General features: G+C 35.5%; 1 protein-coding gene across 1 annotated transcript; it reads left to right on the forward strand.

The window, feature by feature from the left end:
- Positions 1 to 220: 220 nt before the first annotated feature.
- Positions 221 to 24649, forward strand: LOC132553084 (ectonucleoside triphosphate diphosphohydrolase 8-like). The gene is made up of 7 exons (XM_060217295.1): positions 221 to 315; positions 14612 to 14948; positions 15904 to 16090; positions 17390 to 17631; positions 17878 to 18170; positions 19142 to 19304; positions 20077 to 24649. Exons 1-7 carry the CDS (start codon positions 244 to 246, stop codon positions 20244 to 20246), a joined length of 1464 nt encoding a protein of 487 aa, XP_060073278.1. The 5' UTR covers positions 221 to 243; the 3' UTR covers positions 20247 to 24649.
- The last annotated feature ends 140 nt before the right edge of the window (positions 24650 to 24789 follow it).

The following is a 24789-nucleotide window of genomic DNA, read 5'->3' on the forward strand; positions in this document are numbered from 1 at the left end:
CGTCTCAGTCCACCATTCACAATGGCATGTGGTATTCAGGACTTAATTATATCTCGTGTGTCCAAATATTAGCATTTTTTATATTCCTGTGAGGGACGAGAGTGTCATGTATGTTAGCAATATGACTGTACGCGTTTACCGTGTAATCCAAACTGACAGGTAGTTTCTCAGAGAGCTGTGCGCTACCACCTATCTGCAGACAGGCTGCAGCTGTTGTTATCACATACACTCTGAATCGCGTTTATGAACCGCATTTACGTATCCGGTCAGTCCGGCGTCCTCACACTACAGTGGACAGGCATTACGTTCCATAGGGTATGTACAAGTACTTCTTTATTTCGAAACATCGTCACCCTGACAGCTTCATACTGAACATGCAATATAATCCATAAGATGGTGTAGACTTTGCGAAATTCGTATCCATTTGCATAGTTTTGTCAGTTTCTTCATGCAGCGAAATATTGGGAGTAAATATTTCACCACAGAATATAACGTCTTACCAAACTGTCTGTTAACCTAACGATTTTCCCCCTTTTTTTTTAAATCTCGCCGACTCCGATTTTTTTCAAAGTTATCTTCCTAGATAGCAACTTTCCAGCCTTCCAGAGTTATAAAAATGCATTTTATATTTCATTCATTTCTCCCGTGTTTGTTCTATGTTTACTCTACACAGCCGTGTGTCATGTTGATCGACGTATTCCTCATCCAGGGTTTCCTACACGGGACCGCCAATATACTCTACGATGCATTAGGTCCGTATTTAAGCTTCGTTACCGCGACAATGAACGGGCTTATCAATCGTAAGTACGATAGTTATGGCGATAAATATTTTGTCATGGGTTTGGCCAGAACAACTGTTACAGATGACTCATGTGATTCCGGAACACATGAATTTCTAGAACGTCGCGTAAAGTCTTAAATTCTTATCATGATTCGCTTTTTCTTTGATTTTGGCTTGGCGACCATACCGACTTTCACTGACGATTTGCCACTGTGAAGTAACAAAATGGCGGGTACAATATTGCCTTTCATTTTGTTTTGTTATCTGTATCGACTCATGATTGTGTATTGACAAAATGGTGTTAAACAGATGTTGCTTTTCCTTTTGTTTTTGGTTTTGTGTTGACCTTCAAGTACGGTACTTTGTGTTGACATAATAGAAGGATCAAATGATGCATTTCATTTTGTTTTGATGTCTGTGCCGACATAATAGTTATGATTTAGTCACTTTGTTTCTACACGATGGAATGTTCAGATGTTGCTATTCCTATTGGTTTGGTGTCTTGGCATTTCCTTTTATTATTGGGGTAAATTCGCATGATTTTTGCCACAGTGGGACTTGAATGGTCAAAGTTACAATCTGTTGTCCAAGACATCAGCCGGAACTATCGACCTTTGATTTGATTTAAGTTAGACTATGATTATTTTCATGTTTCAGGGGTTACTTGTTACACATTGATATTGTATGATCGCGGATCCTATATTATTACGTTATTGTCAATTTCGGACTATCTAAATGATACAAATTGTAGGAATCGGGATTCTGTTTTATTATTTATCACATCTCGACACATGTTATAGCTACTTCGATAATACAGAAGAACAATCTTATTGATACATAGTATATTTGAAAATTCAGATCTTATTGTCCAAATAAATACACCGGATATTGCATATTAACCGATGAACCATGGTATTGAAATCTCCTGTAATGATCTTGCTGGTCAAATATATAGAAAAATAATGAAGAATTTGGTTATTGGTTGAGTTATTGAATCAATGACAAACAGCGTCATTTTGTGACTGGGTTACCTTGTAGTGTCTAGAGACTACCTTATGCGGGAGGCCCACGATGTTACCTTTAATGACAGGAGAAGAGTCTTACTCAAGGACATAGGTAGGGTGTTGGGAAGGAATAAGCGAAATCAGTAATATATGATAACTTGGTTAAATATCTTTATCTACAATTATATTTAACATATGCATATTGGTAAACAACATTCTGAAACTTAAAAACAGTTGAATTTTAGCAGTGCGACCCAAACATCTGTGTCCCGTATTTAGCGAGAAACGCCATTCCTCACTACTTAGAATCTGGAGAGCCTGCTGTTGAGAAATCGGTTTGTTGGTTGATTAGAGAGTATTCGTCTCCTAGCCTATGTGTTGCAGAGCATGTTTAATTCCAATTTTACATCAATGCCCTAATTGACACCGTTCTGGTGATTAGCCAGACGTAACGCGACACTTGATACCACCGTAATATTTTAGAGAGCGTGACCGTCTGTTTTCAAGGTTAACAAACGATTCTCTGTCGGATTGACACTGGAATAATTTGCTCATTCCTTTTTACAAAATACTCTCAAGGATGAAAACAAATCCTGTATGACAGACCGACTTTGATAGTAGCGTGTTGTATATATTTTAGTCACTTTTATATTTAAATACTAAAAAATAGATACGAATATTGTATTGCAAATACTGTAAAGTCATTAATTTTCGAGAGGGTTTATTTTCGTTTACTCCATGAGAACTCTTAATCCGCGAATTCATACGTCAATGAATGTCAGTAGATTAGTTGAACTATATCTATCCACAAAATCAATTGTCGACGAAATAGTAATATTTTGAAAAAAACATAAAATTTGAGTCTCACGAAAATATATGATTTTGCAGTATACCACTGTACTAAAACATGAAAATGTTCATGTTGTGTTGCCTTTTTCATTTAACTAAGAAAAGAATGCTTTCATCAGTCCCCCACGCAAATCCAAACCTTTAAGTACTTAAGTTATATAAAATACTGTACCTGATGACCTTTGGATAACACCATGATAATCCCTCACGAATCTATTGCTGATATATCGCAAAAAAAAATAAACTGTACGACTTATGAAATCATCACGGTAAACGACAGAGGCAAAAGCACGGTTTTCTCGGCTTTTCTATCCTATTTTTATTTATTTATTTGTTTTTTTTTTTGTTTTTTTTTTTTTGTTTTTTTTTTAGTTTCGTGTCTGGGTTTAAGTTAATTTTTGATGTTGGTTTAGTGTTAAATTACTATAGTCGTTTAAAGTATGACTCATGTTGACGTTGATTTTGTGTTTAACATCACTTTACGTTATTCGTTAACAGGACTTGTGCAATTAGATTTTGACATTGATTTCACTTACATGTGTCTTTTCAGGTTAAACCTTTTGACGTAGATTCCGTGTTTAACTTACGTCTTTTGATGTGGTTTCTTTGTTTAACGTACAGGGATTTTTATGTTACGTCTTTCGACGTTACTGGTGTTGATTAAAATTTCACCTCCTTGGGTTATATTTTGTGCAAAAAGGTAAAAAAAATGGTTTTATATTGCAACTAGTTTATATAAAACATCTTTTACACGACATGGACTATACTTTCTGTTATGCCATCTTCAACAGAACAGCACAGGACCTGTGATTAATAAAATAACTTCGAACCAAGTTTAACAGGTGATGTACTCTTTGTTGTTCTTCAAAGAGAATTATCATTAGGTAATTGACACTGCTGTCTCCTGATTCCGTGATCCATGTTGATCGATCGTGACTGGCACGCGCCAACAAAGGACAAAAAGTCCACAAAATCCACAGCTTATAAAGTGGACAGGTGATTCATTACGAATTTTCATCAAAAGTTTTGAAAAAAGACGAAAATACTCGTGATGATAAAAAAAAATGAAAATGTTTGTACTGATAACAAAATGATGAAATTGGTCGTGTTGATGGTCGTGTTGATAACAAAAAGATGTATATGGTCGAACTGAAAAGAAAAAGATGAAAATGGTTCTTCTGATAACAAAACGATAATATGCTTGTACTGATATCAAAGAGACGAATTTTGTTGAAAAAATGTACTTAAAACGAGATGGCTGTGTCACCAGAGCAGCTGTATTGGGTTCGAGGAAAGAGCAATAGCTGTCACTGTGAAAACTAGGTCGCTAATGTTGGAGGGGTGTAACTATAACTAGGTTAGCAGTGTTGGAGAGGTGTAACTATAACTAGGTTAGCAGTGTTGGAGAGGTGTACCTATAACTAGGTTAGCAGTGTTGGAGAGGTGTAACTATAACTAGGTTAGCAGTGTTGGAGAGATGTCACTGTGGTAACTAGATCAGAACTGTTGGATAGTGTTACTGTGATAATAAAGGTCAATGTTGTTGGGAAGGTTTTACTGTGGGAACTAGGTCAGTAGTGTTGGATAGTGTTACTGTGATAACTAGGTCAGTATTGTTGGAGTGATGTTACTGCGATAACTAGGTCAGTAGTGTTGGAGAGGTGTTACTGTGATAACTAGGTCAGTAGTGTTGGAGAGGTGTTACTGTGATAACTAGGTCAGTATTGTTGGAGTGGTGTTACTGTGATAACTAGGTCAGTAGTGTTGGTGAGATGTTACTGTGATAACTAGGTCAGTAGTGTTTGAGTTAGTGACCAGGTTAGTGATATTGAGAGGTATTCTGAAGTATTATAACCAGGTCAGTATTGTTGGAAGTTTTGTTACTGTGATAACTAGGTAACTGTATTATGTCAATATGTTACTGATGGATAACTAGAACCCTTTTCCTGTTAAAGCTCTAGAGAAATCACACCGCCTGAAATACATCACACGTGGCTCTTTATCAAATATTTCTGTCAAGATAGATTGGATTTGATCGGAGCGTAGCTTCTGCTATCCCAATTCCCAGACACCTGTCAATAACTTTGCTCACGAAAAAGAGGAAAACTCCCCGACTTCCTCTGAAAACTGGCTGTGTTCACAACCATGTACAATTATCTGTATCTATATATACATTGTCGGTGTCTACGCATAGACTTTAGATACTGGTACATCAGATTACACAGTGTGACCAAAATCTATTCTGGTTATACTTGAGTATCTTTATATTATGTTTGGTACGGAGTGTTTACACTATATATTTGTTCATTTTCACAATCAGTGTCAAGTATAGAAATATTTAGCCTCGAACATTATCAACAATTTGTCTTATAATGACAGCATAAAAGTGAAAAGGGCGACATTGTTATATTACGTCGTATTCAATGATGTACATTAACGTGAACAATCAGGGGGAAGGCTTCGTTTACGGAATGTCCCGAAGGTTCCCGATTGCAATAGTTATTCACAACATTGATTTTCGTTGGGACCTTTGCTTTTTTATACCAAACTATTCATGATTGATATTGGTATACTTAGTATTTTGTGTTCTTTGTTGCTTGTACATACATTTCCATTTGCTGTCATATTCTTTTATTTCATATATAATCCTGGCTAATCACAGCCGCAGTATACAACTCGAATAGAGTGAACTTTTCTCTAGTATTCCAGAGGTCCGGGGTTCGAACCCCAGCGGGTGCACTAAAACAAGATATTAACTCTGTTACATTTATGTAACTGTATAATCAATAATATATTCTGAATTAAAAAACTATCAAGCCTTCATTAAGTGATTTTCATTATAATTAAAAAAAAATATTTCGATGCTTTGTAGTGGGTGATATATACAGATATATTGACAGAGCATATCAGAAAGCGTGTATACTATATTCAAAAGCCGTACCAATATGTATTTGTACGAGCGATGGGAGATCGTGTGTGTGTACACATTGGCTTTATAAATCTGCAAATCACTGCAGTATTATGCATTATAAATAACCATATCAATGCCTGACACTATTTGAACAGTCTTAATAAGTGTAATGTCAATATATGTACTTGATCATGGTTTCTAGCTGTAACGTTTCGGTACGAAATAAAATGACGCATGTTTGAAAATTATAGATGTGTGGGTGGCGCGCTTGTCATTGCACTACACTTTCAACAATCCGGAATACTCGGATTTTGTTGACCTCATCTTCGGGAGCAAATGCAGTTTTCTGCATCCTGTAAGCCTCGCATTATTTAACATGTTTGTTCCCGTTTGTTATAACATACAACATATTTCAAATAAGTAACCGCGTATAGTGTTTGTTAACAGGTTAACTTACATGATCTTTTTTAAAATTGTGATAATATGGTATGAAATTCTAAAGAAAATTTAATTCATTAAAAAAAATAGTATTCTTTATAATTCTTTTATTTATCAAAATGAATCATTTCATGCTGTACAAAACTAATGGAATGTAGCACAAATATTAGTGGGATGTATTGATGTAGTGAAATTAGTCTAAGGCAGACGTTTGACAGCACACAGCTCTATGTCAAATTGCAAAATATTGATATTTTGAAAGTATGACTGTAGATAAAAACAGTAAATGAATATTAGACGTAAGCACAGAATAAAACAAGTTTACACAATAGTCCGATTTAACCAGGTAACCAACTTTCTGAAGCTGAACATCAACTAGTCTTGTTTGTAGACTAAGATGTGAGAGAATGAACCTTGCAGTGTGTTATTTTATATGGGAGAAAAGTCCAACCTTCTACCAAAGCCCCTTTTATATCATGTACATCTAATCAGGTTCATGCTCCAGACATAAAAAGCTTCAATGACAATGTAGTCTACACTGCTACTGAATCTGTGTGATTCTGTTCCAATAAAACTACAAATATAAACAGGCAAATTATAGTGTTGTCAATTACATGCACATAAAGTAATTTACAGTGTTGTAGATTACATAAAACACATTACAGTTTAGTGAAGGGTGGAACTGGAGCTGTTTCGTATTAATGTTGTTATACGTTAATGATGCGTAAGGAATCACGTGTAAAGTTTTATGGGTACGTCTCTCTCTGTGGACTACAAACCCTCTGGTTGTATACTCTGATTGTAATCAGCCAAGTAACAAATGGCTCTTGTGATATCTACACACTAGTTACTTAAAGTAATTCTTCAACGTCTACTTTCAAAGAAAAGCTACACAGCTTTTTCTCATCTGGACGGGAAGTTTGTTAATGTTGACGATCACAGAATTGTACTTTGGAACAGAGTGAATAATCCCGTTTGTGAGTATGATTTATGATATGGGGCACGGATTTTTTACAATCTTACTTGATGTTTGTATTGTGTCCTCAATATTGCTGTCTTCTTTTTTGTCAGATTTTCTTCTCGTCAATTTTCGTACATGTCTGTTATTACGATAAAGTTTGCTTCCTTTAAGCAATTGTATGTACTGTCGTTAAACTTTAATTAAGCGGAAACCTGTATCGTGTGAGGGAAGAATTCGGGTCTGAATAAAATCGTAATATATATTTAAAATTATCGAAATCAAATGTAGAGAAGTTAAATTCATTGTTTCAATCTGGCGATCTATGAATTCTTTGTCGCAATTCAAATGCAAACACTGTAAAAACTTTCGGTTATCTATCAAGCTTTCGTCCATATATTAACTTGTCCTTGTGATTGATAATACCTGTGCACATCCGTTATTATTGGGGTGTCCCTCCCCGTTTATGAATAGGATGATTTTTTTTTCACATACCCCAACCCCTACAGGATGATCACGTGGTTACTAGGGATGCGATTAATAGAGTCAAACATTTGTAGGTTTTTTTGGATATGGACATTCTCTGTCTTCTGTCTAGATCTATGTGGGATACAAGTTTCCCACATGGAACACCATTGTGGGAAAATTCTATCCCACATGAGTGGTTAACGTGACCTTTGGTGATTAAATATCGGACTCTCGTGCACAACATAGCCTAGTTCACAAGCTTCTGATATACCATAAATGTTTTTCCTTACCTTTATATATCACATACAAATTATGTAAACTTCAGCACAACATTTACTTGATCCACAAACAGTCAATCATATATCGGTAAGTGGGTTAATGGATACACTACCCTTGGGTATAGAATTGGGGTTAAGAACCATGACAAAACCTCGGTTCTGATCTGCATTATATGCCCTCAGGTAGAATAGCATTCATGTATCTACCTAACGGACTTGGCGTCCACCATTACGGCCTTTCGACCTTTCAGCAGACGAGCAAATATAGGTAATTGTGTACAATAGGAAAAGCAATAAAAGTAGATAATGGTAGAAAGGTGATGTAATAGAGATGGATTCGACCCATGGCCTTAAGGTGTCTAAACTTAAGTCTGACCACAGATAACCAGTTAAAACTAACCTGTATTATCGGGGTCCGTCTTATCTGCTGATAATGTTTGTTTGTCTTTTTTATTTTTTTTTATCTCTCTAAACTTTAATATATCTCGCATGACATCTGTTCCGGCATTAACACGCCTACTCTTTCTCTACTTCTACTTTCGTCATCGTCTGAGTTGGACATTCTCAGACGGGACACCATTTTAAGTCCCATCCGACGGGCCGGATGTTAGTTAATAGTAGAGCCTGGTGCTGATATTATATTTTTTGTCCATACGTAGGTAACCATTCCATAGATTTACGCTGTTCTATGAATGTTTGCCGTAGAAAGCGTTTCTTTTTATCAAAACACACATTTCTTTTCGACAGAGAGGGGAGGGGGATGATTTGGACAACGAATCGATTACTGTAAAATGCAATCTTACGATTACAGTTGATTCTAGGCGGAAGTATGTAAATAGTAGTTAATTTTGATACATATTAAGGTGGAAATTGGAAGAGGGAGTGAAATGAGTAAGGAACATTTGGGCTAGGACAGAAGAAGGAGCGAGAGGTTGTAATTCCTTGGTACTGAGGGACCAGTGCACCTGTGGTTGAATTTTGTGATTAATGTATATGTGTCGTGATGTCGGTAACTTGGCGGTGTTAGCAGAGAGTAAAACTTACAAATCTACTGATGTATGTGTACAATTATAGCAAGCGTTAAGCACCCTAGGTATGAGCTCGAGTCTGATGTAATTTCCTGTGCGATGTAGTTGTCATTTTTATACATATTAGTTTTTAATTATATGATGAACACAGATTATCACTTTTTAGCACCGCATCTACCTAACGAGATGACGAGAATTGGTTGGTTTAGATCAATGGGATTTTTTCTTCATTTGTTTCTTATTAGAGTTATGTCTAAGTCGTTGAATGTTTTAAACAGGAGGGCATACGTGATACACAGATAGGTCTTACAGTTTGGTGATATAGTGTTGTATCGTAACAGAAGTGTTTAGCTGGGTTTCTTTTCCAAGCTTCAGTATTATGATATCCATATCTCACATATATACATGTGTTTGACGCTCTTTTCCCCGAAAAGTCAAATGCCAGGCGCTATCAATTAAATAAACTTTCAACAAAATTAAAATTTCACATGCAATATTGTCTCGTAAAAATACAAATCCATGCATTTGATGTATATTTTTATATATCAGTATATGACACTTTGATAAATATTTCGAAACAGAATAATATTATGAAGTGTAACCATGTCACAAGTGAAAAATGCCATCAATTTCGACGCCCATTTTATGCACAAATAGTGATAGCGCGATGAAATGGTTTCACAGGTTACAATGTTGTTTTAAGTATGCAAGAAAAAATAACCAAGGATAGGTTTGTTCCGTAGACCGGGACATCTCAATTCTCGTGTTAAAATAATTTGATTGGCTACCACTCTGCTTCCAACGACAGACTCATGTGTACGATTCTGTTCTTTACAAAAGGTATTTTGATAAGATGTTTGCACAAATTGTTGAGAAGGCCATCCCATGAAGGAAGAAATATGAGTATCATGATACATATGTTTAAAAAATTCACCTAACCTTGTCACCGCTGTTATCTTTTCTTTCTTGTTCAAGTTCGCAAATACCTTTTCTTTTGCCTCGTTTCACGATATCCTTTTTCAGTTTAAGTCGGCAGATTCTTAATTTTTTTTTCTGTACACAAAGAATTTCAGGGTTACAATGGTAATTTACGTCCTAAGTCCGACAAGCAAATTTCACAGCAGATTGCGTAACACTTGGCTTAAAAAAGGAAACAGAGTTGATTTAAGACAGCAAAAAAGGTATCGTCACGGATATATATCCCTCTGTCTGGTACATTGTGTAGATTAAGTGTGTAGGCACGAAACTGATTTTGTTTGTGTTGATGACCTCAGAAACTAAACAGCTTGAAAGATTTAAAGTTAAGGATAGGTGATATATCAGAAAAGTGTTTTTATTATTTAGTCTGCAACGACAATTGTTAATTTGATATATTTTATTCTCGTCATTTGATTATATGGGCGAGACCAGTTATATTGATAAAAACAGCTTAATAGGACATCAGACTTAGTCTATCCATGTACACTCTCCTTAAAGGACGTGAACAGGTAGGTAAAACTTTCATTTAATGAGAATTTCATTTTGTTTGAAAGTTTATTTAATTGATAGCGGCTGGCATTTGACTTTCCGGGGAAAAGAGCGTCAACCACATGTATATATGTGAGACTGAAGCATGGCAAACTCAATTAAACCTTTATAATTTTTGGTGCATTTGTATATAATTATATTTCGCATTTTTCCCAGTATTAGTGTTTATTGCAACGTCTGTACTTTATCTTAAATATTTTTTCTGTAGATCAATTGTAGTATAGTTCATGGATCTGAGAAATAACAATACCAATGCTTAAAAGTATTAAAACTTCACACATTTAGATATATAAGGATAATTTAACGCTAACATGTATTTTTTCCCACACAGTTAATAGGTGTATTGCACAATCACATAGCGCATATAATTAGCGACTGAAATCGTTATCTTCGCAAGATTAGACATGGCGTACAGTGTAGGCGATTTTTCTCTTATCAGTCTAACTCTTTCAACATTTGATGTGGCCTTCCATGATTTGTACATCGTCTAAAAAGTAAAACGCTTTGTGAAGGGTAGGTAAGCAATGCACTATAATAACATTATTTCCGCAGTCACTTCCCTGGTTGTTTGGTCTATAGCAACATTACTAGACCTAAAAGGACATTTCTATCTATATATATTTCTATCTATATTTATATTCAATATCGATTATGATGCTAAATTGGTCAGTTTGGTATTGGAAAGTATTTTCAACTTGTTTGTCTTTGTGCAATCGCTACCAACGTGTTGCACAATTTCATTTTTAAAAAGAATGAAATACAATATACACCAAACGATGTGTTACTGGATACTGAAAGCATCCTCACTGAGGTATCAAATTCTGTTTGAAACGAGGCATTCCCTTATCAATGATCTCCGTGTATGTGTTAGACACAATGTGATACTAAATGATAACTTGTCCTCATATATTTAAAATTTACAACACTAATACGTATGACTAACAAATATGTTTCTGATAAACGTGTTTACGAGTTATCATCAGATTTAAATGTTTCTGTAATCAGCTTCTTGTCATCTCCTGGTGTCTAGCCCCTCGGGATATGTGTGATAATGTAAAGCTAGGAATATAAAATCATATCGCAATACAAAAAAAACACTTCAGTCCATCGGCTATACCTCATCTGGGTCGCTTTTGGCGAGTCTCGTCGTCTTATATTTTAAATGTGAAATATCGAGAATTTCCCTTCCTGTCTCCGCTCTGCTTTGCTTTTCTTTTTTAAACACAAATGAAACTTATCATCCTCACTGACAACACGCAACATACTAATTAGTTAATGGTTAAATGGAATAGATACATCTAGTTATTTTTTACAGGACTTTACAAAAAAGCAAATTCGCGTCACTTATTTTTTTCCCCGATGCTATTTTAAGATAACGTACCATTATTATAATGAAAATAAAAAATTCCATAAATTTGAACTCCGGAAATTTAAAAATGAAAAACCTTATGCACTATTAAGATGTACTTAAATAGTGAAGTGTATATTTAATTCTCTCTGGTAGTAAATCCTGATTCGTTAGCGTCCTTGTCAACTAATAGGCAAATATAGGGCTAATGCTAGAATAACGTTATATATCAGCAATAATGCGGACATTTAAAAGGTCTTTTCTATATTCCTTCTTTTGACGTTAAAAGAGTAAACACAAATGTTACAAGTTAGTGTTTGGTTTCATTTCGTGATTCTCTCTATCAACCAAGGTGTTCAAGTATGTATTGATTTTCACTGACGTAAACAAGAGACAGGTAACAGACTGTTACGTCATCCTATTGATAAAACAATAAACAAGTGTTTATTTGTATGAATGTATGTGTATAAATTATTACGTACATTGTAAATCAATTCAGGCATCATTTTACGAGATTTAGGTTGTTGAGAGTTAGATAAGCTTTTTGAAACTTTAATTTTTATTTAATTATTTATCTACTTCGGTTATAAAAACTTTGAGCAGCAGGAATGCAAATAAAACATATCTATTATATCATTTACACTAGACGGGGGTACATGATATAATAAAGACATGTTTGGTAAATAGTTTCTAAAAGAACAAAATTTAAAGCACTTGGACCAATAAATTTACAGATAAACGTACGTTTGCTGTATTGAGCTTATGTGTCTTGTACGTACATCATTGTATAGGTGTATAATACCTGGTTTGTTTATATATTAATGACATCAGTGCCGTCCAGACATATTGTGACTGAAACACCTGCTGGTGGGTCGCAGCTAGGTTAAAGATATATTTTACATTATGACTTTATCGTGGTACAGTATATATGAAACATGTATATATCGTCTTTCATCGATATGTGTCCCGCCAGTATTCAGTAGGCTTACAGTTTATACACACTATAAAAGGAAGTGCCGAATCATTCCAACGTGAATGGAAGTTACCATGTGTTTGATGATTCAGTAACATTTAAGGAACTGTTGAGTTGAAGACACGCCTGGCATTGTCTTTTCAGTATGTTTAAGGTGAGAATTAGAATTTCCTGTAACAACTTTTTATGTGAGCTTCATTTGTTTTTCTTACGCTATAAGTTAACAGTAAACTTAAACAACTTTTCAATCAAATTTCTGACCCAAAATAAATGCAAAACCATTGTTCTTTATTCGACAATGTATCGAGGGGACTGGATAACATATAAGTTAATTTCTCTCAAAAAGTAAACTTAACCTGATACAACTTTTCAACGTCACGAAGGGGCAAATTTACAAGTAGTTCATAAACTGCAGTTATATGCACTAATTCTTTTTCTCGTTCAGTGAATTCGGGTTTTGATGTCCATATATTTTGACGTATTTCTGTGTATTAACATTCAAAATATTTAAGTATTGAGCCGCTTGAAAATTTGTGTTCATGGGCAATATGAATGCCAACTGGACAATGACAAAGGCAAACGCTTCAAGTTGGATATGCCTTTATCCAATTGACATAAATATTGTTCTAAGAAATCCAACCTAGAATATTATAATTATTTTCAATATCCATCTATTTATAAGGGGGATTCAGTCTCAATTTGTTTATACAACTTGCAGAATTCCTAAGCTCTTGGCAGTTCATGGGCTGGTAATACACAACAGAGTTTGGAAAGGTTTGACTGTCGTAAGCCTAATAAAAGTAAATATATGAAACCCTTTATCAGACGACCCACGTGATCGTTACTGGCTGATCGCGGAACAGTGTTACGACTTCCGGCTTTACCTCTAGGTATTGATGTCAATGATACAAGCAAACATGACAGCCAAGTTTATTTGCTTTACGGCGATAATATAACATATGCTTTGGGTATGGTTTAACAAAGGCTGAAAATTTACAAATACTTTCGACGAATACCGTATCTGCTTTTGAAATGAGCGTAAGGCTACCTTTGTGCGAAAAGTAACTCATGTTTATACTAGAGTGTGATGAGAGTGTACATAAGACCAGAAATAAACGACATGTCACAAAATTTTAAATGCATTTACACTGAAAATAATATGCATTTCGTGTTTATATACAATTTCAATGATTCAGTAATAGGTTTCTCACATTGGGTAGACGAGGAATTGCCTCGTAATAGCAAAACCTATTTCTAATTATATAATATACAATCTCTTTAAAATAAGATAAATTTTCGGTCGAATACAATCATGACAAAAGTATTTCTCCTACTACGCAGAATGGTGTCGTAGACGGTAATTTGGACGCTTAATTCCTTGTAGTGTGCGTCGTTTCCAAATTTTAAACACTAAAGAATTTTTTTTTCATTGCAGTCTTGCTACTGTCTCTATGTGTTCACTGAATCGGTACGTTCAGATTACGGTGCAGAAAATACACATGTACATGACACAATTCTAAAATTGTCTGATTATCTAAGTATGGGGCTGCTGCACCTCCCCGTCTTGGTTTTGACATTTTCTTTTTATTACTCTGGATTCTCCTTAGTCGCCTCATAGGCTTTAGATTTTAGGCCCCTAGCATCACTGACGATTCCTAGAATGACTCAACAGCTGTATGATGCAGCTTAATTCATTGTTTGGCTCCACTGTATTGCACTCTTTTCACTTGTGTGTCTTTTGTACAATCATTGATATGCGAAAGAGATACTTTCACATTGGGTAAATTACAGTGACTTTATTTCTTCATTTCTGACATCTTATGTTACCGATGAGGTTTGGAACAGTTTCTAATCGATATATCTACATGAAGTATTGTAGAAATATCCGTTCTTTTCTGAAATATGAATTGTCAGGAAGTTAGCAACAATTTTACACTGTTGAAATTTAGAAATCAAAGAAACGATATCATTGTATCATAAATCATTTAAAATTCTTGTGGTTCAAACATCTCCTCATTATGTAATTTTTTTTTTATTTTTATTTTCAGGAAATGGGCACATATCTGCTGTTAGTTTTGAGTATGATCCTAATACCAAACAGTTTAGCAACGCATACGACTTCCGCTTGGAATTACGGCGTAATGTTTGATGCCGGAAGTTCGAGTTCAAAATTGAAGATTTACAAATGGCCGACTCGATTGTCCACCGCCGACGCGTTTGATATGGACCTTATCTACACTCAGCGATACAAGCCTGGGATTAGTGACTATGTCGACCATCTTAACGATATTCCTACTTACCTAGAAAAAATGTTGAATAAGGCAAAGTCGCTCGTACCAAGTAGTCAACATCATTCTACGCCATTGTTTATGATGGCGACAGCTGGTATGTATTCAAAATGTGATGTTTTCAAGAATTATCATATTCATTTATCTAATTCGAAATTCAACTGCTCGCAATCGCCGAGTAAAGAAATATTCAGATGGATATCCATCAGTATTGTACACATATATTTTGAGAAGATGCAGCGATTAAAACTGTATTTCTGAGAATCCGAAATTATCTGTTTCCTTTATCAAACAATAACTTAGTCTGGACGACAGTTCAATATCTAGCGATTGGACATAAATGTCAAGTAAGTTGACAAATTGTCACGACCTATTTGCGTTCCAGTAACACTCTTATACTGCATATAGGCGGTCTGAGTGACTGCTGATGTCTCATTCATGCTGATCCTTATTATATACAAAGAAAGAGATCTGTACATGAACAAGAACTGAAGATAGGAAACGTTAACTTCATTGTATAACACTAGACACTCAGGATATCCTCTCAATATCACAGATAATACGTAGTTGCCAAGATTTATCTTGAGATTGATTTTCAAGCTTTGTTTTGCTGTCGTTGTCAATTCATAAATTGTGTTTTTATGGGTTTTTTTATCCTTAGTAGTTGGTATATACATACATGTACATTATGATATATAAATAAATATAATTACATCTAAGACAAGAAGAGGTTTAATAGGACATGTAAATATAATTCGAATATTGAAGATTTTGTTTAAATCTGCGTTTTCGAATATTTCCCAATATTCAACAAGCGTGTTCAAAATGTCTGTTTACTGTAGATTCGACCAAATAGTGCATAGTCAAAAGAGCACACTGACTGTATGAATGAAAGTATTCAAACCGTTCAACTTTAAAAAGCCTTTGAAACTAAGAAAAAAATGTGATATATCAAATATTGTCTCTGCTTTACGATTAATTAGTAATACTACTAATTAAAATTTTCATGTCATAAAGAATTAATGAAAATATCGATGTGTACATTTTCGAAGGTTTACGAGTGTTAGCGGAAAGTGACGCCATAGCTTTGATGACGTCAGCACGACAGTACTTGGGGAACTCCACCATTAACCCGTTCACATACAACCAACACAAAGTGAGGATCTTATCAGGGGAGGAGGAAGGGGCGTATGCCTGGATCGCTGCTAATTACCTCAGGAATTTCTTCGGCTCAAATAAGTATGGTTCTCACCACATTGTATATGTAGGTAGATAATATGTGTAAACATGTATGTAAAATAGATACAACAATTACAGGAAAGTATGCCAAGACGTCAAGTAATGTTAATGTATAGGTCAGAAGCAAACCTGTTGTGTTTACTTTTTGAAGATTCTTTAGCGCTTTGAACCAAAACAACTATCTTTGCGATACAAGGATTTCGCTTGACACGTTTCTGCTGTCATCCCAGGAAACAATTAATCAGAGTAAATGTTCCTAGCCTTAAAATCTTATAGTCTATTCATTTCAGACTCAAAATCAAGAGAAAATGCGGCCAACATGACATTTATGTTGCATTTCAGTACAGGATGCAGGTTGCTGGAAATCATTGGAAAGTTTTATGGTCGTCATAGTGATGCCCTTGAGAAATATTATATTTCTTTGTGTAATATGAGTCAGGACGTGTTTGATGCTCGTCAGTTTACCTGTTGGTTCGGTTGTTGCATAATTTGTTCTCATTTGAAAACGTGACATTACGTACCTGGATTGACAAAGTTTACATGGCGGATGTCGACGGTGAAGCAAAATACGTTTACTCTTCCGGAACACTTAGCCTCCGTGTAAATCTTTCTTTTTTCGTATTTGGCCATGGTTTTAAGTAATTTGAGTTTGGATTATAATTATGTTGCCATGTTGGTATTTTTCTCAACCAGTCGATTAGTAGACCTAAATTATCCGCGAGCACACACGAAAGCGAAATCTTTGAATATCTCTCAAAGCTTTGTATCCTATTGTGATAATTCTATCCTCTGACGTCAATGATAATTGCACTTTCCGGAAGGTAATATATGATTAAAGCCATGAACATAAACAAACATGCCTTGTACTTGTTTTCTTCTCTTAAATATCTTGTCCTTACCTTTTGTACTATTATACTATTCTGCGTGTGTTGTGTTTGGTCATGATTCATTACACAAGTATGTTGTTTGATGACTGTTTTCTGATAAAAACAGCTTATCGCTGCCAGTTTCTCATGCAATGAGCTCCCTATAGATTTCCTAGCTTTGGGTATATGATGCTGGAATTGTGACGTTTTGATTTCTTTAACTTTGAAATTAACTTGTTTTCGTATATAAATTTGTTATTCACACGTCCGTTTGATATGATCTTGAAAGAGGTTGTGTATGTTCAAAACTTCAAACCTTAAATAAGAGTTTTCCTATAGGAAAGTTGGACACTAAGACTTATCTTGAAAAAATGACTGATAATGGAAAGACTCCGTCCAAAATGGAGAGATTTATGCTTATCTCTTTTGTCAGGCCGCCATCACAAGCAGTCGGAGTGCTGGAGATGGGAGGGGGATCTACACAGATTACCTTTGTGCCAGACGGTCCCATCCTCGCTAACATGTTCCCAGTGCGCATGGCCGGGGTGACGTATTACCTGTATGCCCATAGTTACCTATATTACGGACAAAACTACATGGCGAAAAGAATACGGCGTTACCTGGAAGAGGAGAGTCCTTTTGAAACCGAACTGTATAATCCGTGTATGCTGAGGGGTGAGTTTATCTTTACAAGTCAGATGTCACATAAAGAATGAATTACTCCTTTTAACCCGGATGTACCAGGTAACGAAGCACCGTCTGGAATAAGTCTATGCTTAGTTAGCAACTGCACATGATAGATTTAGCTAGAAGATCCAGTTTAGAGATTGAAAGTAAGACGTTTAGAAACTGCCAAGGGAGCAGTTCAAGAATTAATAAGAGAGGTACAAAAAGAGAGATAACTTTCGTTTTTATTCGCAGGTGACAACGTGTCTTACAGCACTGAAGAGGGCGTCACTGTGATTTTTAGGGGTGACAGTAACCCCGATAAGTGCCTTGAGATTATTAATAGCTTTCTCCAAAGTGCCGCCGAAAATGTGTGCTACCCAAAACCTTGCGCCATCGGTCAAATCTACCAACCGTCACTGGGGACTGACATATTCTTCGCCATTTCTGCATATGTCTATGCTCCGACCACATTACGGGCGCTTGATCCATTCGGAAGACTGCAAATTGAAACGATGAACACATCAGCGCACCAGTATTGCCGAATGGTAGGGGTTTTAAATAGATTGAAACATTGAGTTTTAAAACGCATTTGAAGAACAAGATGCTAGACTATTATGTCGGCTCTCGAGATAGCATCGAAATGATAAAAAAAATGAAAGTTTAACATCTCACGATGTGGACGCAGGTTAAGTCGGTTATTTTCACCACTTTATTGAAAATATTTATATACAATCAGCAAGTTCTAGACTTTTTTTTTCTAATTACTGTCTACTGACTGACAAACTCTTAAACAAGGATTCAAAAAATGCAGGTTGATGGAAATTATGAGGAAGTTTTATGTTCTCCATAGTGATCTCATTGAGAAATATTATATTTCTTTTTGGACATAAAGCTGGACGTATTTGATGCTCGTTAGTTTGCCTGTTGATTCCATTGTTGTACACCTTGTTCTCATTTGAAAACGTAATATTACTTACCTGGATTGACCAAGGTTTACATGGCGATGAAACAGAACACACCTGGTCTCATTCTCCTTGTAGTTTTTCAGGAGTCTGTAAATCTTTGTTTAATGTTTCGGAGTTGATATTTTCTTGATTTTTTTCCACCACTTTATTGAAAATCTTCATATACCATCATCGAATTCTGGACGTGAACTCTTTTCTGGTAACACTACTGCTTCCAGTAAAACTATTCTATTGCATTAGAGTCTAGATTGGTACTTTTTCGAATTATTGAGGAGACATTTAAAGAAAAAGTCTACTTCAAATGTGCATTTAATCAAGCATATTATTAATTGATAATTAGAGATGATGGCAATATATTCCACTGTGCACTTTGTAATTATCCTTACTACAATATATCGACTTGATAGGTTGAGTTCTTAAAGAAATGTTTGTTTGTATAATCTTGTTATCAGTATTAATTCCCATGGAGGCCTTTTTAAAATAGTCCTCCTTTATAATTATATCTATTTATGTGTTAATTTCATTACAGTAATGCTCTGTTTCTATTTCAGACTTTAACTCAAGCTATAAATGCAACCGGAACTGCAGCGGAGTATGCTTCCGGTTATTGCATGATGGGACTTTACATTCCTTCTTTACTAACAGCATCTTATGGTTTTCCTTCAACAACTCAGAGAATACAAGTAGCGGATAAAATAAACGGCGAATCTGTAGGTAAGGTTGTGATCAAATTTTACTTATCCGAAAAGATATCCTATTTCGTATATATATATTCTCCGGATTAATGAATCCAATTGCCGATGTTTTTTTTGGTTTATCGTAACATGAAAAATAGGCACTGCCTAAAAGTGAGTACAATTTGATCTAAAAGACGCATCCATACATGTAGATATACATTGTATAATTTTGATGTCTGTTACATGGCTTCACTGAAGTTCTTTATTCATCATTTTAAAGGAAATATCATAAACATTCAAACATAAAAAAATTAAAACACTCATGAATTAATTAAAACATATGTCACATCCAAATTATGCAGCTCTCATGCAGTTAGGAGGCGAGAAAATATTGTCGCAAAATTCATGTCAGTTCGGTACCCTTCGGCATCTTCCGTGTAAAAGAGTTTGCGTTTCTCGTTTACGGAAAGTGACGAAGGCTGATACTAATATTATACCGTTTTAAACTTGTGTACGGATCATTGAGGTTTTTTTCCGATCACAAAGAAATCCTAAGATTGTAAATTATTTAAAAATTGAACGGTTGTTGGAATGATAATAACATTTTAGATATTATTCTTAAATAACGTAATGCCAACCTTATTACGTTATTACAAAAATCCATGAACGATCATACAACAGAAGAGCTCTGTGAGATTTAAAATTTCAAATTTAATGTAAAATTAGAGGAAGCCATAATGCGTAATGTGTTAAAGACATTGGGTTTGGTTAAATCTTCTCTTACACTTTTATTCTATTTTGAATTTCAGACTGGGCTTTAGGGGCCGTGTTATATGAACTTGAACAAATTGAGTATTACAAATGGTTAGAGACCTGTGGCGAAGTCTCCGGAGGCCAAAGACCAGAGGTCACTTCTTTTGTCTTGGTGTTGTTTGGGCTGGTGACTTTCTTTACAGCAAAATTTAAACATGTTTTGTGATGGTAAGAAATATGGAGTTAGTGAATATTCAGGAACCATACCTTTACAAGTAAGAATGTCATCGACAGTTTCATCGGCATAATCATTGAGGCGCGTTAATCATTCTTATTCTGTAACTCTGCGAAGAAACGTTTTACATGTTAACAAACACATGTTATATGCGCATTTTTCTTAAATAACAAATAGTTTTTGGATTAATTTGTCTTTCCTATAATCGCCGTGATTCAGATTAATGGATTCAATTTGTCTGTTATATCGTCGCCGTGATGGAGTTTCATTAATTAAGTTTGTCGGTTCTGTCATCGCCATGAGGTCTTTTCATGAATGCAGTTTGTCTGTCCAATCATCACCATGAAGGAGTTTCATGGATTTCATAATACATCTGTCCTGTCGTAGCCGTGATAGAGTTTCATGGATTCGATTTGTCTTTCCTGTCATCGCCACGATGAAATTTCTTCGATTCCATATTTCATCTGTCCTATCTGGGCCGTGATGGAGTTTCACGGATTAGGTTTTTCTACTGTCATGGCCGTGATACAGTTTCATGGGTTAAGTTTTTCTACTGTCATGGCCGTGATGGAGTTTCATCGATTAGGTTTGTCTCCTATCGTGGCCGTGATGGAGTTTCATGGATTAGGTTTGTCGCCCATCGTGGCCGTGATGGAGTTTCATGGATTAGGTTTGTCTCCTATCGTGGCCGTGATGGAGTTTCATAGATTAGGTTTGTCTTCTATCGTGGCCGTGATGGAGTTTCATGGATTAGGTTTGTCTCCTATCGTGGCCGTGATGGAGTTTCATGGATTAGGTTTGTCTCCTATCGTGGCCGTGATGGAGTTTCATGGATTAGGTTTGTCTCCTATCGTGGCCGTGATGGAGTTTCATTGATTAGGTTTGTCTCCTATCGTGGCCGTGATGGAGTTTCATGGATTAGGTTTGTCTCCTATCGTGGCCGTGATGGAGTTTCATGGATTAGGTTTGTCGCCTATCGTGGCCGTGATGGAGTTTCATGGATTAGGTTTGACTCCTATCGTGGCCGTGATGGAGTTTCATGGATTTAGTTTGTCTCCTATCGTGGCCGTGATGGAGTTTCATGGATTTAGTTTGTCTCCTATCGTGGCCGTGATGGAGTTTCATGGATTTAGTTTGTCTCCTATCGTGGCCGTGATGGAGTTTCATGGATTTAGTTTGTCTCCTATCGTGGCCGTGATGGTGTTTCATGGATTTAGTTTGTCTCCTTTCGTGGCCGTGATGGAGTTTCATGGATTTAGTTTGTCTCCTATCGTGGCCGTGATGGAGTTTCATGGATTTAGTTTGTCTCCTATCGTGGCCGTGATGGAGTTTCATGGATTTAGTTTGTCTCCTATCGTGGCCGTGATGGAGTTTCATGGATTAGGTTTGTCTCCAATCGTGGCCGTGATGGAGTTTCATGGATTAGGTTTGTCTCCAATCGTGGCCGTGATGGAGTTTCATGGATTAGGTTTGTCTCCTATCGTGGCCGTGATGGAGTTTCATGGATTAGGTTTGTCTACTATCGTGGCCGTGATGGAGTTTCATGGATTAGGTTTGTCTCCTATCGTGGCCGTGATGGAGTTTCATGGATTAGGTTTGTCTCCTATCGTGGCCGTGATGGAGTTTCATGGATTAGGTTTGTCTCCTATCGTGGCCGTGATGGAGTTTCATGGATTAGGTTTGTCTCCTATCGTGGCCGTGATGGAGTTTCATGGATTAGGTTTGTCTCCTATCGTGGCCGTGATGGAGTTTCATGGATTAGGTTTGTCTCCTATCGTGGCCGTGATGGAGTTTCATGGATTAGGTTTGTCTCCTATCGTGGCCGTGATGGAGTTTCATGGATTAGGTTTGTCTCCTATCGTGGCCGTGATGGAGTTTCATGGATTTAGTTTGTCTCCTATCGTGGCCGTGATGGAGTTTCATGGATTAGGTTTGTCTCCTATCGTGGCCGTGATGGAGTTTCATGGATTAAGATTGTCTCCTATCGTCGCAGTGAAGAATCTCTTATGATGAAACACTACCACGGATGGATATATTTACCTGCACGGCTCATTGGTTTTAAAATGTTATTTCCACTAGATGGATTAACGATAGACAAAACATCAGATAAGTAAAAAAGGATACAAAATCATTCTTACCTTCTGTAAGATTCTGTTAACTGTAACAATCATTTAATTGTATTGTAAAAAATGTCATTTATGCATGATAATGAAAGTAACCTGTGCGTTGTGTATCAAAACGTATAAATAAACACTATTAACGCTATAAATCGGTACGGAAATGTATTTGTATGAATTAATGTGTTTCATATAACAAGCTTCAACGGTCGTGTTTAGTTCAGATTGTGTGTAATATATATGCCTATCAAAATATTAATAAAATCAGAAATGTATAAGATAAGATTAAAAAGACCGGAACAGGGAACATAACTTCATATTTAATTTTCAGCTTTTATTTTACAGTGACCGAGTTGCAGCATCTGGTCGCCTGATAATAATAACAGTGCTATTTCATGTAGTTAGAGGCACTTCGTAGCCAGACAAGGGCAAATCAGAAAATACAGCACATTTATTTAAGAGTGATGTCCCCTTTTAGCATAATCATGTATAGACTATGAGTTAAAGCCCAGTCTGGTACACAGAAAAAATGGCCTCTTTACAGAGAGAATGACAGAAATTATTGGTAAGGTATCAAAAAGATTTGAGAGGCCATCAATTGATTTAATATTACTCTGAATGTTTATTAGTTACGCGTGACTGGACTTATGTAAGGTATTTGTTTTCGCTGCATTGTATTACGTAACATATTCTAGAACAACCTGATGATTATTTTATAGATAAAGTTTATATACCATATATATGGAAATAGAATCTCACGGATTCATGTGATTTTGTTATGAATTTGTTCATATTAGCTTAAAACCATTGTAAATAAGATTTGAGTTTGATATCAGATATGTATTACCGACCAAACTCATTCTGTACACTTACTTAAACATTTGTATGATTTTTGTACTTGTATTCAAGAAGAGACCCATTATTGAAATTTATATTACAATAACGTTATTACTTATAAATTGTTAAATTGTTTTATGTATTATTAATTTTGCATGTTGAAAATAATGTTCAGTTACCTAAATGAGCACCATGTGAGTCGATCACCTTGTGTAAATCTTTTCACTAAGTTTGACTTATTTGTTAATTTTGAAAGAAATATCATTGACCTCATTCAGGAATAAAACTAGGTTCCGTTTGTGTCGTTTTTTTCAGATTCTGTTGCTGCATATTTTCAGTTCAGAAAAAATGAGTATTAAATGGTCTCTGTTCAAAAGGAAATTCTTATATTTATGAATGAAGACTAGTTTCGCATTTGTTTTATTTGATACTAGCTTTTTTTTTGTTTAAATTATTTTATTTTGATTTTTGTTAAAGAGTATGTAAAGCACTTTGGTAATTATTCAGTTGTGTAACCGTTTAAAGACAGGACCATTCCAATGATGACATATAGAATTGTGGGTTTGACAGTAAATGTGCAAGTCAATTTAAATTATGAAAACCAGAATCAAGTTTATTGATTATTGCGAGGTGTTTTTCTACTTAGCTCACGGTTATTGAGATGAGCGTTAAAGGACCTGCAGCCCATCCTCAGTCAAGCTGACGAACGTGGTCGAGTCTTTCTTTCAATAATCATAATGAGATGGAGTTGTAAGGGAGTGCAGGAAGTTTTCCATGTCACTTAATGAGAGGTTAGTGTTAATTTCTGTGGCTAGTGAATTCTACAGGTCAGTAGAAGTTAGGTTGTTTAGATTATCATACAACACGTGTGGTATATTGGTGATTGTCTTCTCTGCATTATGGTAATAGTTGTGAGATTCATTGTGGAGTTTTTATCTATCTGAACTGTTTTCTTTACGTTGCTTCGCTATTGTAATTTGTCTCAACCAGTTCAACCGGTTTCTTCATGAAACCAAGCATGATTTGTTAGTTTAGTACCCCTAGTATAATTCTCACAACTTCGATCTGAATAGTCATTTAAGAGTGAGACTGGTAGATGGTTAAGCTATCCCCGACATTTACACCATAAATAAAAGGTTTGAAGGGAATTCCTGAACGTTCGTCGGTGAGACGATACTCTGTATATCTGATACCTTAACTGTTTTTAGAATGGCTAGTTTATTAGACCTCATTAAAAGGAATGTCATTCATAAAGCATGAATGTTTGCGATTTCGAGTGACAGTGTATGTATTTTATATATTCAATAAGCATTTAGATTATAAAAGGACTTATCTGCAATAATTAAAATCCGGTATGGCATATTCTTAATTTCCAAATTGAACTTTTTTTCAATTGCAGAGTACTTTTGTAAAGGTTTTTATAATAAAGATATATTGAAACCATTGTTGTTTTTATTTTGTAACCAAAAACATACGATCTTCCTTTTATTTACAAATGAGAAAACAGAAACAAAAGCTGAACAAACAAAACCAGATGAATTCAAAAACAAAAGAAAAAATATTAAAACCTGAAACAACAT

This window comes from Ylistrum balloti, unplaced genomic scaffold (genome assembly GCF_031769215.1).
Source record: "Ylistrum balloti isolate Yb309-2 unplaced genomic scaffold, AGI_CSIRO_Ybal_v1 Utg370294, whole genome shotgun sequence".
In the NCBI taxonomy this organism is placed as follows: Eukaryota; Metazoa; Mollusca; class Bivalvia; order Pectinida; family Pectinidae; genus Ylistrum; species Ylistrum balloti.

Coding starts and splice junctions, on each gene's coding strand:
- LOC132553084 (XM_060217295.1), top strand. CDS start 244: ATGAACCGCATTTACGTATCCGGTCAGTCCGGCGTCCTCACACTACAG. Junction 316..14,611: donor CAGGCATTACGTTCCATAGG/GTATGTACAAGT, acceptor TTTTATTTTCAG/GAAATGGGCACATATCTGCT. Junction 16,091..17,389: donor AATTTCTTCGGCTCAAATAA/GTATGGTTCTCA, acceptor CTCTTTTGTCAG/GCCGCCATCACAAGCAGTCG.